Source organism: Cinclus cinclus, chromosome 1 (genome assembly GCF_963662255.1).
Source record: "Cinclus cinclus chromosome 1, bCinCin1.1, whole genome shotgun sequence".
NCBI lineage: Eukaryota > Metazoa > Chordata > Aves > Passeriformes > Cinclidae > Cinclus > Cinclus cinclus.
The window spans coordinates 132,471,652-132,489,183 of record NC_085046.1 but is presented as its reverse complement, the minus strand read 5'-3'; the positions used below and the strand labels follow the sequence as shown (position 1 = coordinate 132,489,183).

The window sequence follows — 17,532 nt, the reverse complement described above, 5'->3', positions numbered from 1 at the left end:
TAACAACAGTCAGTCCCTGGAACAAAGCACTCTTAGAGGCAGCTGGTTCTAAACACCTGTTTTTGCGAAAATCTAAAATGCATGCACATGATTAAAGGAGTGATGGCACTTTTTATATAAAGGAAGTAGTATGGCTATGTTAGTTCATATCACCCAAGACTATACACTAGGCATTTTGATCCTCTCTTTGTATCCCCTTTGTTTTGAGTATGTTATGTATGTGAGCACATACAAGCATGAACACATGTAAGTTTGTAGCAAAGAAAGAAAATGGATTTCCATAGATTGCTCTGTGCTTACCGTAATGTATATGAGCACAATTTTACAGGCATAAGTTATCTAGAGGTAGGGAAGACTTGTCAGGCTAAAAGAGAATGTATTTTTTCTGAGATTTTCTGCCATTCTTGTGTGGCTGAGAATGGGTTCAAGAATATTCATCAAATCTGAAACTCATTTTTTCTAATGAAGAAAGAAGGAATGTTGTATTTCTCTCAATGCAACATGCATGGATTTTGCAATACAAAATGTCATTTACATTGTTTTAAGGATTTGTGGCAAAATGTATAATTCTAGAATATCATCTGATAAAACCAGAGCCAATTGTGCTGCAGTGTTTCTGGATACAATACAGCAGCTGAAGTGCATGACCCTTCCACAATACAGCAATCCTTGACAGTTATTCACATGGAACAAAACAAAGAAAAGGAAGACTCTGCTTTACCCACATTGATTGTCAATCAGTATGAACCACAAAGAGAACTGAAAAAAAATCCAAATTATCTTCTTTAGTATGGCCATAAATAAAGGTAAAGATAATTTAGAAACTGCTGAGTTTTCACTCAAATGAAACATTTTTCCATGAAATAATAATTAAAGTAGGAAATAAATAACAAAGCTTACAATTTTAATTAAAAAATAATATGCTGCAGTTGTATGCATATTAATGAGTCAAGTTGGTGTGCTGCCTCATTTGGTATACGGAACAAGTTCACTGAAGCTGAGAATGAAACTTGATTAAGTATTAAAGAATGATGACTGAAAGCAAAAACAAACAAAAAAAAGAGCTGTAGAGAGCATAAGCAAGCAAAGGGAATAAAAAGGGAAGACAAGTAGGGTACTAGTACAGGAGAAAGCATAGATCTATCTAAACAGAAATATATTTTACCTGTCATCCTCTTTCCCTTCCTCAGTTTGGTCTTCTTGAGCTTTTTCATCGTGCCCTGATTCTTTGATTTCTTCCTTATCACAGTTCTCTGTCACCTCTTGCCCTTCCCCTTTTTCATTTGTTTCTTGCTCTTTTGCTTTTTCCTCCTCCTCCTCTTTTTCTTCCTCCTCAGGAAATACTTCATCTTGCTCATCCCCTTCCAGCCCTCCCTCTTTTTTCCCCTCTATATCCCTTGTCCTTCTGAAGTCAACAAAAATCGAAAAAGGCATGCAAAAAGAAAAAAAGAAGAGAATAATTTAAAGATCATGGAGAAGAGCATGCATGGAGAAAGGAAATGCAAAAGAAATGAAATAAAAACTGAAGGATAGAAGCAGACATAAGTCATACTGGCTAGGTGTCCAGCCTGCACTAGAGAGCCTTGGAACATTTTCTTAGTAAGTCCCTGTTCAAATAAAAACTTGCATGGCAATACTTCACATTCAGAAAGAAATGTATGACAAAAAGAAGTGTCGTCCTAAGAATGCTCATAAGAGCAGATGCTTAACTTTTGCAAATGCTTTATTTCAAGAGGACAAATTTCTGAGAATTACTATAGGTGATGGAGGTGGGTTACACCTTCTAGAAAAATTATCTTTCATTTATGCACCAAATGAAAGCCAAAGCTCCTCTGAGTTCACACAAGGTGCAGGCAAAGAAAATGCTGTGTTTTGGTCAGAGGAACACAACATATATCTTGTTGAAGAGCAGCTCATTGACTGTACACCTACAGTTAAATTGGACTAGTATAAGTATTAAAGAAATTGAATTGGTCTGTGTAAGTATTAAATAATACATCTATAGAAGTTCAGCATTCTATTTAAAAGAAAAATAAGATGCCTCTCTTGGCACAAATTTTCAAGTTAAACTGTCTTTTCAACCAGATTAAGTACATTTTACAAAATTTCTCTCAGAAAGTGTGTCTAATGCTTGCTGACAGCATATGTTTGTTATTTCAGTGTATGTTAGATGACAAAACTTGGCTAAAAACAAATTCCATGAAGACTTCAAGAAGTATTAGATAAAAAAGACATTTAAGCCATTATTTTGCAAAATCCCTGCAAATGTCATTCTAGGCAAAATGCTAACATCAAATGGAGATATTGATAAGTGTTCCATTACTAAAATGACACAGCTATAGCTGACACTGTAGCTCATCATGCTCACCTTATTTTCTTGTTTCCCCTTGGGCGCTCTGACTGGACTGACATGTAGCTCGTGCTGCTGAAACGGGAAGCGCTGCTGGTCCGGGACACAGCCGAGACATCGCTGACATCGCTGTCTGAAGACTTGTTGGAAACATTGTCTGAACCTCGATGAGGATCCCGCCCCGACCGATACTGCAAGAGGAAAGGAACAAAGATATGGTGGTGTTGTGACACGCTACCACAGATCAGCTGTGGACCTGGTCCCTCCTGCTGTCTAAACTGCCTGTGTCACCACACAGCTTGAACTTTTAAAGTGAAGGGTTTTCCTTCAGATACAGAAGTTGTGCCTTGGTTTCTATTAATTTTACTCTGCTTTGCTATCCCAGTCAAGTTAGCTCCTCAGTTTCAACTTGTACAAAATTTCCAGCGTGTCCAAAAGTTTCACAAAGCTTAGAAAAGACATCTAAACCCCCATAGAATATTCTTATCAAAGTGTTTCACCAGTGCAGAAAGGAAAGCAGAGAGAAGTGACTTGCCTATGATTACCAAGCTCATGAAAGATTAAACAGGAGGCAGAATGTGCTGCATGCTATCTATAAAGTACATTTGTCTTTTGGGGCCTAGCCTCTTTACAAGAACTTCTAACTGACAAATGTTAATTTTTTTTCCCCCCAAGTAAATAGATAGATAAGATTATCAAACTAAAAGACAGAGCTGTGTTGCAGCTGTGCAAACAAACCCGCATCTTGCTGAATTGCTGGGCTGGGAAGTCTGAAAGGAAGGGACAGGACTAGAGGTAATTTGTAGAGAAAATGTACATGTGGCTCAGAAACTAAAATATTACAAAGCTATTTGAGCTTCTTAACAGTACTATCAAAGATGAAAGTGGCAGGTGACTGGTGATCAACAGTAAGAGAGTATCATGAAGTATTTAGGTTAGATCTCAATAAAAACAAAATACCATGGCTGTTTTTGTTACCCATTAGCACTAAATTAATATTAAATCTGTGCCACTCAACATGGCGCTATATGTAAATACAATAAACAGCAGAAAGATATTTTTCCTTCTCTTCATATACAGGCATTTCTGTGTATGTAGAAATCTGGTAGGCTGCTACTGTTAATCGTTTCAGAAAAACAAAACTTCAAGATGAATTGTCAATGATCACCAGGTGATTGTTTCGAAATGAGACAGTACAGAAAGATTACAAAGAGCAGCACAGACAGGACTGAAAGAAAACAATGGGAAAAAATAATCTACCCAACACATCAGTGGCTTGTTGAACTCTTGGGGATAGCAACACTGTACTCTGCCACATGGAGAAAATAATTCATAATGTAAAATGGCAGGCCTGTGTAGTACTGCAGAAGAGAAGGGTATCCAGGTTTAGCCATTAAATTGGTCCTTTTTTTATAATTTTAGAACTGTCTTTCGTAAACTACACAGATAATTTGTTTCTGTTCTCTTACAAAGAATGTAACACTGGGAAATATTCTGAAAAACTGTGCAGTATCTAAGTAGAATTTCAGATATACCTAAATATGATTTCAAAATAGCATTTCAGTGCCTTTCCACAGAAATTATTTTTACACGTAGAAATAGTAAGTTATTTTGCTCATTTTAAGACAGAGAAATGAACAAGAAAAAATGCTCACACAAGTTAAGACTGTACATCTGCTGCAGAGAGTGACCAGTCATAGCCATAACTCCACACTTATAAAAATGTTTGCACATTCTACACCAGTCTTTATCATTCTTCCTGATCTGTACTAATTTACCATTCTTGTGCTCATCAGCAACCACTCAAGTCCCTCCCAGCCTTTAAATGTGAAAGTGAACTTAGCCACCTATAAACTCAGAGTACCTCAATGATTATAACATTCAGAAGTTTTAATATTTACTGACCGATTCTATTGATGCCATTAATGTTTTTGCTTTATGATGAAGAAGACAGTGCATATTATTACTTATATATTCAATTGGGAATATAAAAGCAATGATTAAACAGCTCTCCTGATCATCACAAATAATGAAACATTATGCCAGAATAAAAGAATAAAAGGAGTGTCCTTTTCAGCAACTCCTTTTGAAAGAGCAGCTACTTAGCCCTTTGGAGAAATAAAAAAATAGTTATGCCTAGAGAAATGTGTATATATTGAGTCCTATCCCCTCACCTAACCTTCCCTGGGACAATTCTTCATTTAAGAACATAGTTATGAAAGTGGTTTCTGGTGATTTAGCTTAAAGATACCAAGACTGGAATGTACAGCCTGGTGTACCAGGCTACCATCGCCCACTTTCGAAAAGGCAATGCAGAGCCTTCAGCACCATCAGAGCCTCCAGGCAGATGTCACTGCTGTGACAAACCCTGTGCTACCATGGCCACACTGCCACTGGCTCCCACCAAGCTAAGGGACAGCCAGGACATGAATGCCTGTGTGAACTGAACTGGGGTGGTGCTGGCCATGGGACGGGCACGGTGTTCGCACGGCGCAGCTGATGTGGCTCTGCTCTGGGATAGCATCACAAGTAAATCATGGATGGAATTGTTAATCCTACTGCTGTTAGGGGATAGATAATTACGTGATTTGTACAAAAACAGGCCTTGGTCTGCAGATCCTACCCTGAGCTTGCCCAGCACTCCAAGGAATGAGCACATCTGAATTAAATATGACGTGGCAAACAGAGTCAGCATTTCACAAAGTTATTCTAGAGTCATTCTGCAGTACACAAAGTCAAAAACATGTGTTTTTGAATTTCTGTTTCATTTCCACACCTAGAGAATGACAATTTTTAAACTACTGCATAGCAATCTGCTGTATATAACAAAAATAATTATTTAATTTATTCCATAAATTAAAAAAATATATATATTGTGTTGGCTTGGGGTGTTTTTCTAGCCAATGCAATAGTAATAATCTAGTGATGTATAGTGAAGACTGAGAATTGTTTTGGCAAGAAAAGCAACTTAAAACTAAATAATTTTAGAAATATAATGTGAAAAAAGATCATCAAATCATTACCTTGTCTTTTTTTCCTCAATTGTACATAAAGGTATTTCCCATCAAATGACAGATGTCACTGAAATATTATTTGGCTGTTACACCTTCAGGATGTTTTAAGATTAAAACCAGGAAAGTTAATTGATCCTTTCATTAAATCTGAATGTCTTAATATACAATATTTTGTAAAGGTTTTCTTTATGCCTTGTCTGAATTACAGTCTCAGCATCTTCTAGCTGCCTACCAAGGAAACATCTAGTAAATTAAATTAAATTTGCTGGACAAAGTTCAGATACCTCTTATTCACTCATTAACTGCTCCTAATTACCCTTTATTCTGCTGCTGAGGTGTACTTTTAACCTTGTATCTGACTTAATTTTGTTTAGGAAATGGATTACAGTAGTGTATTGCACGTTAGTGTTCCCATAACTCCAGCACAGAAGACCAAAGGAGCCAAATTGCTGACAGAAGCCATGCTGGCACTTCAGTTTTACATTTGTTTCTTAAATTGAAGTTCTATACAAGGCAGCTTTTGAAGTGCTCCTTTGCTGACTGCCTCAAGAGTAAAATGGCACTTCCATTGTGCAAATATTGACTTTTTCAAAAGTATTCAGTTCTTCCACGTCATATTCTCTAACTGTGAAATGCAACCATTTTTTTCAATTTTGTGCTATTGCTTTGTCAGTTTTTGTATGGTTAAAGTTGCCCCAAGGCATCACATCTTCATGTATTTCACATCCTTCCTTCCGTTCTTCCTCCAAACCTCACTTTCTATTTTTTTTCTAAATGTCACCCGCTCTATAAGATCAACTATTGGACTGAAAAAGTAATTTTTAACCAAGTGCTATGCCCCCATTAAATCTGAAAAACCAATCCCATTTCTCATCTCTCTGCAGTGCTGTTCCAATGTCCTGTGCTGTAGGATTTGCACCATCTGACTGCACATTGACAGGGAACTGCAGCCCCCATGGCTGGATCAGCACGGCCACTGATTTTGATAATCAGCTCCAGAAGTTACCCTGTGTGTTCCAATATCCCTCAGCAGAAAACACAAGTACAAGGACAGTAATAAGCATCACACCTCCCCTGGGGTGAACAATTAGGTGGCCCAGGGTGTGGTGAAATGTACTTGCACATTATAAAGATTAGCTAAAAGGTTTTTTTCAGATTCTTTGTTTTAGTTTTTAAATACCAGCAACAACAGTAGGCTCCTGACTTCCCCAGATGGAAATACAGGCCTCTTTTGTTGGAATATGGTTAAATTTTCATTTCCACCCCAATAAAGACTCATACAATGCAGGCAACATTCTGGACTTTACAACCCATTAAGCAGTCAATCCAACCTATTCAAGATGTTCCAAAAATTGGATGACTGCTGAAAGTAGAGGGATTGATTAAAAGTTGCTTTTCTAATTTTAATAGTAAGATGGTTTTGTTGCATTTTGCAGTGTTGAAGAATGAGTATAATTTCATTATTACAAATTCTATCAAACAAGTATTCCAAAGTTTCTGGAAGCATTTTTATCTGTGTTAGTAGAATAACTGGCTGGAGAGCCTAACAAAAGGACAGTTAGGTGTTAGTGCCTATGCCTTTTAACATCAACTTAAAAGTCCTTTAGTGACAAATTCATGATTATTAAAGCTGAAAAACAAATACCTACTCTGCTTCCTAATACAACAACATCTGCAAACATTTTGACTTTGTGAACTACGAGTAAATGGCTGTCAGAACACATAGAGCTGCAACTCGTATGATACTGGTGCTCTTATTTCTGCAAACAAACTGGTTTGGAACTTCTAGTTCAAAGGCAGTTTAAAGTGCTTCCTGTTGCTTTACTCTATTGTTACCAGTCTTCCATCTTGGACTATACAGTCATGCAGTTGTCCAGGCAATTGACAATGTCAGTGATTTCTAAATGTCTTTCAATTTTATTATCTTTTCTTTTTTTATAGTCTACTCATCAGCTTTTATTTACTAGCATTTACATAGGGACATACAAATCTGGTCAATGTTTTTTTAGTGATCAAAATGTTGGGAAGATGTTTCAGACAATTGTCTATTGTGCTACCACCAGAAGATTAAAGAACCATTCTGGACTCTTTCAATAGTTCTTTGACTTACTAACAAAAGCTCTCAAGCAGCCAGAGCACAGCAATTTGAAATGTTCTATACCTCTTGGTGTGAATTCACAACCTCTAAAGGCATTGCAAATTTTAGTTATTACCACACATAATTTGAATGAATGTTACTGGATTGTTTGATTATTTCTAAAACTTTTGTTAATGGCTGCCTAATGAAGTCTGCCATTAAAAATAAAGCCAAATACTTACTAATAATGACAACAATAACATTAGATTTATATCAAGCAAAAATTGAGACTTTTTACAAAATGCCACACACAAATGAGTACATACAATATATGTTTATCTTTAGCTTGCATACACACAAACTCAAGATGAAGGCTATGATTAATCTGCCCTTTTATGTAATTTATACACAGCCAGCTCAATAATCTGTGTTTACATTTGTTACTCCTGTCAAGATCCATGAAGACAACTGAAGTACGGCCAGACAGGTCTGCCTTTGCCAGTTCTGCTTTAGCTATCACATAGCACACAGCTATCCCTAAGGAGATTAATTCTTGCACTGCTCTTGTATTAGATGTTAGGCATATAATGAGATTCACCATTGCCTTGGGCTTCTTAATATGGAGGTTCAGCCAGTCTGCCTTAGACTTATTCTAGGCTGTTGATCTTGTCTTCTGCATTGTAGCCCTGGATCCTATCCTGTCTTCCTCCTTTTTATTTCTAATTCTTGGATCCTTTTTTAACCCTAGAATTTTCTTCTGATGAGTCACATTGACATTGTTCCAACTCTTCTCCCTTCAGCCAGTTCTTGCTGTGTATTCAGCACCCTTTGATCTCCTGAGCCTGGCCCTGTTCACCTCTACTGGCATTTTTGCCTTGCACTAACATAAAGGAGAGAGCTGTGGTGTTGTTACTTCTGAGCAGTACAGTGCCTGGGTCAGTAAATCTAGCTGGATGTACAGTGGTTCCCTATACATTCATCCATCACTCCCATTCCTTATGCAATAATTTTTTTCCTCGGTATTCAAAACATTCTAATCCACTCTACCTTAAATAAAAAGAACTGACTGTAATCTGATTTGCAAAACCCACCTTCTAAACCATCCAAATTTCCAATAAATTTAGATGACCAATTAAAACATCAACAGAAAGGAACACTCATATTTATTGAACATGTGAAGAAAACTTTCTTCAAAAGTTTTCACATCCTTCCCGTTGTAGTGTGGAGTCATCTATTTATCAATTTCACTAACCAATACTCACATATGCAGTCTTACAAATGAGTTCCTAAAACCTGATTTCACTATGGAACTAAGCAAGGCAGCAAATGGCATCCTACTGCTAAACTGGGGAAGGAAAACAACAATTTAAAAGATTGAGTCAGCAGTGGGCAAGAAAGAAGGGCAGCCTTGGTTGTACTGACTTGAGCACAAGTGGAACAAGAGGAGAGATTATTCTCCTCTATTCAGCAGTCATTAGCCTGCACCTAGAATATTGTAAGCAGTTTTGAGACCCAAAGTGAAACACTGACATCGATAAACAACATTAAGTTCATTGCAAGGCCACCAAGCTGGCTGGGGGAGATGGGCTCGTTGTGACTGAAGGCTATGGTAGTACCTAACAGCACTTTACCGAATCATACAGGGGAAAACATTAAAAAGACAGAGCCAAGCAATTCACAGCATCTCTGACTGGCATAAGCAGGTACATTTTTACCATAGGTACAGTGAAGTAATGGATCATGTTACCCAGAGAAGTTGTGCAGTTTTCATCCTTGAATGTTTTCAAGACCTGACCAGCTAAAGCCCTGATGAACCTGCATTAATGGCATGCTGACCTTGCTTTGGACTCCTGCTAAGGGTTGGACTAGACAGCTCTTGAGGTCCTCTCCAACCCAAATTACTCTGTCATCCTATGGGTCAGGGTGATCCAGGAGTTGAACTGTAAGGGCAAAAGTAATACAGAAGTCACTGATGTGTCAGTGCCCAGGGACAACTGGAAATCTAAAGGGAAGTAGTCCAGAGGCAAGCCAAATCAAAAGACAAAAATCATTGGCTTCAGAAATGGTGGCATATGGTGTAATTTTTTAAGAGCTTTCAAAGTGCACAGTGTTATATATAAATACAGGACAGAACTAGAAAATATTCTGGCATTACTTCATGAGAACTTACAGACCCTGCAAATATTTGGTAAAGTAGGAAGCAGTAAGGCAGCTCTTAAGTATTTGTGTCTTTAAGTGAGCTTGAAAATTAGCTTGTCAACAAACTTTTCTTCCTACCAAAAAATATGTTCCTGCAGTAATTTTCAAACTCCAAGTAGCTTTTTCTCTGGCAGGTTTGTTCATACAATATGGCTTTTTGACTATCAAGGCAACCTCCAATTTCAACTGCACTAATACCTATTCTGAAATCAAGCTGTCATTGATGCAGAATTAATTTACAAATATACTTTCATCTAGTCTAGGAACGAAATGTTAATGTCAGGAATGAATTCAAAAAAATTCAAAAGGAGAGAGAACTGCAAACTTTCTGCTGGAATATATAAAGTTACCACATTATTCCAGACTGCTCAAAATCACAAAAATATTGCTTAAAATCCCATCTCTTCTTTGAAAAACACAGTGTGTGAAAAACTGTTGTTTAAGATAAAGTAAAAGATAAATAAATCAAGAGAGGAATAATTATAAGCATCACCACAAAAAATTCTTAAAAGGCAATCTAAGATGTGTTACACATTGGAGTAAAAATACAGAGTTTATGACGGCCAAGCAGGTGTCTCCTAATATCTCATCAAAAACTACCTTAAAATCACTACACATAGAGTTTCTACATCAAATCATAAACATCACTGAACAGGACTCTGGAACATGACACTACACTACACCATGAACCCCTTTGGTGATATACCTCATCTACTTGATAACCAGACATCATCTTTAAAAGTGAAGGTAAATGCTTTCTATTATTTATCAAGGCAATTGAGATGTTAAGGAGGAGTTTTGACAGCTGGAATAATAAAGTTGATTCTGACAGATTAATTGAGGCAAAAGAGAGACCCAGGTACAGCACATGGCTAGGATGAAACAGGAAGGAATAGAAAATCTTATGTCTCCTGTGGATGAATTTCATCTTGTTACAAGAGCTGATGCCTTGTATGAAGTTACAAGTGATCCACAGAAAGCATTTCTCTAACCAGAATATTCCCAACAGTTTTTGAAAAAAAGCCAAGATCTTGAAGAAATACGAGTCCACATAATATGAAGGTGAATAAATAAGAGCTTCAAAAGAAGAACCCTGCAATCATAATTAAGGGTAGAAGGAAATCCAACAATCAGTCCACCTTTTCCAATGTGAAAGGAATTCAGGAAAGTGTACAAATGGAAATAGAAAATAAAACAAAGCTCTTCCAATTATTTCTTTGAAACATTTACTATCCAATTTCCCTCTCATGCTGCTGATCTCCACTAGAACTTTAACTGCTATATAAAACAGGGCAAGGTTTCACCTTGTTCACCAAGTTTCACTTTAGAGAAACGGGTCCACAGCCTGGCTATGTGAGGGCGAGTATTAAACTCTAATCTACACCTTCTCACACTCCCCAGGATCTTTTTGACTGCCACACATTAAATATTCTGTCTTACACAGAAGGAAGAAAATTAATTTATAATAGACACCAGCAATCCTTTGACAATTCACAGCACCATGTCAGGTCTCCTGAAGATTCATCATCAGGGACACAGTCTGCTAAAAAGTCTGGGCTGTTCAAGTCAGGGCAGTTGCAAAACACAGGTATCCAGGGACTTCCCAATTCACTGTGCAATTACATTTAACAGTATCTCCAGTACTTTATCTCCTGGTGAACTTCATCATGTTTGCAGGACAACCTGGTGAGACTGCACTTGCTCAATGGGTCCAGTGTGAGTGGTAACTCTGCTTTTTCTGACCTTATTGGTCTTCTAACACCAATACATCCTACTCACATTGGATAAACTGAATCAAAGCATGCTTCCTGTATTTGTTTCCATTCCTCAAGTGAACATGCCATTTCTGCTACCACTACACTCAAAATCTTTTGCACTTCATATAGTCCTGGCATCTAGTCAACATCTTATTTTTTAAAGAGAGTAATAAGGCAGAATTTCTGTTTCAAAAAAACCTCTTTTGTCTATGACTGTTCTACCTATCTTGGGCTTCTTTGAGATGCTACTTTGCAAATGCAAGCTAGAAAATCAAATAATATACAGTTTATGCATTTTTGTACATTAACCTTTCATTTCCATAATTTTTCAGTCCTTTGGTCTCATGAAAACAAACACAAATAAAATAAAAATATGGCAAGACATCCATCTTTTCTTATCACAGAATTTATGTTTTATACTTTATTTCAACCCAAAAGCCTGTTAAGTATTTCAGCATACCTGATGGCTTAGGAACAGAAATATCAGCTTTCTCCTTACTCCTACCCTCATTATGTAACACTTAATATGACTTTCACCAAATTTGTCCTGGGACACAGCACCTTCAAAAGAATTCAGGCTGAAGAGAACAGCTGGATTGACACATGGCCATCTGGTGAGTGCTTATTCCTGTAAGCAAAAGTGCCTAAGGCCACAATTGTTCAAGAACAGGATATAAATATATCTTTATATATCTGTGATTCCACATTCCAAGTCCTTAAATCCATACATATCAGAGGATAGCCTGCAAAATCAAGTGTGATTTGAGGGGACGTCACATAATCTTTTTTCTTAATCTTTTCACTGATTATGAGGATACATCTTGGAAAATCCCTGCACAATAAGAAAATATAAGCTCAGCTGATAACTTTCCTGAAAATTTTCTGCTGATTCATGTCAAGCTAAAGGAGAAATAAATCTGCAAGATATAGATACCATTATTTCCTTATCAATCCATAAACAAGGTAAACTGCCTAGAAAACATTATTTTCCCTAGAACCTATTTCCTCAGCAGCTTTACTCTTGTTTTATTGCAACTAGCGAAAAAAGGGCTGTAGGGAGATCCTGAGCAAGCAAACAGCTCCTACAAATCAGAAAAACTGAACTCTCTTTTTCTCTCAGCCATTGTCCTTGAGGGAGTAATTAGAAAACATTTACTACTTATGTCTCCCATATCTAATTTTAAATACTAAGATATACCTTTGCTTGCTTGTAAGGTTAATCTGAGTTCATTTTTACTGAAAACATGCAACATCTATTTATATTATTTACAATTTCATCTTCATCACAGAAGCCACTTAAAGAGCAGGGCAATAATATGCAACATTTGCAGAAAAGAAACAACTGAAAAATATAAATTGAAACCATATGGGGACTTCAGTTCATTTTGCGAGACAGGTACTTAGATTGGAACTATTCTGAGGTCAAAACTTTCATAAACATTTTTTTTAAGAACTTAATGTTTATGAATTCTTAGAATAACTTCAGATCTTAAAGTTATTTTTATTTTACAAATGTTTCCTCAACATATCATTAGTATAATATTTCCCAAATTTACGTGACTACAATCTAACTTAGATGGAGTTATTTAAAACTGCCTCCTAAATATCACCCAATCTGCTTCTTTACAATTCTTGAAACTGGGAGATAGTCTATTAGCCAGAAGTGAAGTTATTGTCCCTTACCTACAGAACACTATGTCACAGTGTTTTGAGTTTTTAAATAGAAAATCATATGCTAATTAAAGTTCAGATATAGTTAATTAGCTAGTACTTTCAGATTAAACTGCAGAACTATGCAAATCACCAGAATTGTCTTTTACACAATGGCATATGTCACTCAAGAGAGAGCAGAAAGAGAATTATGCATCCTGGTTCTCTGAAATTAATGTATCTAAGATTCTCTATATGATGCAATTAATATAGCATCCTTCAAGGATTTTAAACAGTTTGAGGAAAAAAGCTATATTAGAATAATTTTACTGTGATAGAACAAGCAGAACCTCAGACAAAGTTGTGATATTTCCTGCTCTTATTCACTGACTCCAGGCTGTCAGTGAAATCTCTGGTAACAAACAATGATTTCCATCTGCAGAAGGAGGATAATACTCTTCCTGATAAATTACTAAAGAAAAAGTTCTGCTTCCTAGCACTAAACAATACTATTTCTTGTAAGCAAAGCCTTTAGTTCCCAGAAACAACAGTAAAAAATACCACAGGTTAGAAAGGACACAGAGGTAATTTTATGTCTTAGGAACATTCTCACTGTTAAGTGTTGCAGAAGGCATTGAGGCTTTACAAAAGCCTCCCTATGCTGAGACTCCAAGGTCCTGGCCCTACTTTGATTAGCTCTATTGTGCAGAACCACCTTTTTCAGAATAATGGCTGTGTGCTACATCTCCCTAAATCCTTCATATGAACTACTTGCAGTACAGATGCTTGAAGCCACAGTTCTATTCATGAAAAATAATTGCAAGAGTTTAGGTAGTTAAGGTACTTAATAAAGTAAGAATCAAAAATCCACAGAGAAATCTGATAGACACACGTAGCATTCTTTCCTGTGTAACAGCTGGCAAAAATTCCATAAAGCCACAAACCATTGTTTGGAAAAAAGTTGATGAGCTGGCTAAATTTTCACTGATAATTTTGTGGTTGCTATCAAAGAAAATCAACCTTTTTAGCAAAGAGGAGTAATCCCAGATGGGACAAAACCATCCACATCACTAAAACATTATTATAGCCATAGTTACAAATGATAACAGTAAACTCTGGGCAAATCCTCCCTCTAAGGTGTGGTCAGCTAAACCACAGGGAACAGCTCTCCAGGGACTGTCCCAGGAGCACCTCCAGCAGCTGGGCTGGGCAGGAGGGGTGTGAGGAGAGGGGCCAGCCAGCATTCCTGCTACCAAATCTGACAGTTCTCTGTCCCTTCTGAGCCACCCTCTGCGAAGCTGACAAAGGTCCTGCTTCTTCAGCTTGCAGAAGAGAAGGCTCCAGGGAGACCTTAGAGCAGCCTTCAGTAAAAAAAGCCAGAGAAAGATTTTTCCACAAGAGCCTGTGGTGATAGAACGAGGGAAAAATGGCTTTAAACTGAAAGAATAGGTGAGATATTAGAAAGAAATTCTTTACTGTGAGAGTGGTGAGGCGCTGGAACAGGTTGTCCAAAGAAGTTGTGGATGCCCCATCCATGGGAGTGATCAAGACATGGCTGGATGGAGCTTTGAGCAGCCTGGTCTAGTGGAAGGTGTCCCTGCCCATAGCAGGGGTTGGAAGCAGATGATCTTTAAGGTCCTTAAGGCCCTTCCAACTCAGGCCATTCTATAATTCTATGGTTCATATTGAATCCTACACATTTAAGCAGGCTCTGTGCCAGCCCTGCACTGAGATTTCAGGTCTGTCCTTTCCAAGTGTGTGCCACACTTTCCCCAATTTTTCAAGGTCAGTAGTCTAGCAAATTGATCTAGCAAACCTGTTTCCATCATGGAGCCACTGCTCTAGACTTGTATTTCAAATGTGAATAATGACTTTTTTGTACATATTTGCATGGCACAGAATTAAGTAGCACAAACTGGTGTGATAAATATTATCACAGATTATTATTCATTTATGTGAGTTCCCTGTTTGTTGCAGCAATACAATTCACTTCATATATTCTCTATTTTTGAATGTCACACCTTGGCACCCAGATATTTAGTATGTATTTCCCAGTTAATTTTTTTCTAATTTTTTTTCTGTAGATTTTGTCACTTATCAGTCAGCAGAACATCAGTTTCAGAACAACTTAAATAATTAATTCAAGCAGTCACAGTATTTTGCACACTAATAGCCACTTAGTCCAATAACATCTTGGAACTTTACAGCTTAAATTCAGATAAAAACCGTACACAGAAATAAATGAATTTACTATGAAAAGACAGCCACCCTGAACGAAAAGACTAACAGTTTAGCCATTCTCTTGTCTACACAAAATTGTGCTGAAAGGAAAATATACTCTATTATAAAACACTCAAAAGTATTTAAGATTAATTGCAGTGATTGCTCTACCTGGAAGTTGATCAAAACATCACCCAGGTGAGTTTAAACTGTGATTACTAATGGAATGGTTACAATGCTCAATGGAACCTGGCTTTTACAGAAAGCTTTTGATACCAATTTTGCTGTATATTAGATATATATGTGCTTGCTAAAACTATTTTTTTCTTGAAAATACTTGCTTTTTGCAAAAGAATATTTAACTCATTGCTATAAAACACAAGACTGTGTTACACTTAGTATTTATGCTTTTTTAATGGAAACCCAATTCTCTTCAATTGAAATTTTTTTTTCCCCTAGTAGACTTCTATAACTAATGAAAATTCAGAGGCAAAATAGAATGATGGTTTTGACTTTTTACTTTAGGGGTCAGTTTTTCCTCTTTGAAATTCATTGTAAAATTATAAGGTACTTTAATAACATTCTGAAAAGTATTTAACATCTTCTTTCTAAGCAAGATTACCAATAGAAGCTTATGCAAAATCTAAGAAAATGTGTGACAACAGAAAGTACCTGTTGACAACTGAAGACAGCCAGCATCAGTCTCCTTTCAGATGTTTAAATTTCAGCCACAATTATCATATGTGAATGCAGTATTTTCGCTAAACACAGTATTACATTTAAAAACACCCTAAATTTCTGATAGACATGGATACTCAAGATAAAACAACCAAAATTACAAAATTATCAAAGCCAGAATAGAAGAGTGCTTGAATTTAATGAACAAGAAAAATGACAGCAACAGAAATAATTTCTAAGAGTTTGCACATCTTTTACTGAAGAAGAAAACACTAGAAATCATAGCAACCCATATATATATTAAAAGGCACTAAATTAAATCTAACACATCAGCAAAATACAGTTTGATAAAAAGATAAATTAAAGAAGAGGTCTTTTCTACATTACCATGGAAATAGAGCTCAATTCTTGAATTCTGAATTTATTTCACCTAGATATATTTTTAAATCTTATAAAATGAGCTTTAAATCCTGTACTTATAGGAACCAGAACTTCCATTTCAGCAATTTACTCCGAAAAAGGTTTATATTAAAAATACATAGAAATACTTAATTGAAAATATAAAGGCTACCAGCACTATGGCCCAGAGACACTCTCTGCCACTGACCAGCAAAATTCCTAACACATCACACACTCACGAGTGATTGATTAGATGACTTGAGCACTCACAGGCTGCTGGCAGTGACAGGACCTGTCCTTCCAGACCAGCTGCTTAGCTACCAAGTTTCTGGCCCAAAGTATAGTAAAATACTCATTAGTCCATAGGAAAACACAAAAGCCATGGAACAGGCAGTAAGTAAAATGTTTCCTTACCTAGGAAATTCTTAGTTGGTCTGACTGGTGTTTGGTTTATTTTCCAAAGGTAAGAGCTTATTGGTGTGGAGGTTGGCAATGTGAAGATGCAGGGAATGACACAGTGCTATTCCCATTTGTAAGCCTATCAAGTTCTACTGGTTAGGCCCTTACCTGCATGGGCATTCTACAGAAATTTATTGCACAGAATATTTGTGTGTGTCCTATCTGTGTTAGTCTTTGCTTTCTTAATTTCTCTAGCACAAATCCATTTGAATTATTTTCTTTCTCCAAGTTTTATTCAGATATTTAATATTTTAAAATTTAAACTTGTGTGTTAAAAAGAAGTATATACAACACAAGTTATGAACTGTTTTGAGGGCATATGGATACCTAAATAGCCTCCATTTTGCATTTAGTATTTTGAACATTTCTAATTACATCCGTAACAGCATCAGTTGTAACAAACAATTTCAGATTAAAGAGGTATATTCATAATTATTATAAATTATCAAATTATTACTGGGCAACTAATGATCCTCTGAAAACTCTAAACCAGTTGTCAATATAAAATCAATATAAATCAAATACAGCTTACATGTGCCAAAGTATCAAAGTTCCCAACATCCCTTCAGTAAGATGTTTGTTTAACCCCCTCACGGGAGAAGAAGAAAGGTGGGAAGTGCTTCTCTTCAAGAAGAAAGGTGGCAAGTGCTTCTGCTAGCACTCTTGGCTGCCCTGTGTACTGCTCTGCTTTGATTTTTAAGGAGGAGACAAAGGGATTCCCAAAACACC

At 36.7% G+C, this 17,532-nt stretch overlaps 1 protein-coding gene across 41 annotated transcripts in view; it reads right to left on the bottom strand.

The window, feature by feature from the left end:
• The window catches only part of RIMS2 (regulating synaptic membrane exocytosis 2), a 449,594-nt gene that overhangs the window by 66,745 nt on the left and 365,317 nt on the right, over positions 1 to 17,532 (bottom strand). For 18 of the 41 annotated variants that reach the window (XM_062490879.1, XM_062490936.1, XM_062490837.1 and 15 more), the window contains one exon: positions 2,369 to 2,541. The exons of 22 other annotated variants lie outside the window; for them this stretch is intronic. In XM_062490879.1, the coding sequence (XP_062346863.1) occupies positions 2,369 to 2,541 (173 nt within the window). Of the gene's footprint in view, positions 1 to 1,165; positions 1,406 to 2,368; positions 2,542 to 17,532 lie in introns of all 41 variants that reach the window. One more of the 41 variants, XM_062490828.1, reaches the window with a different exon arrangement.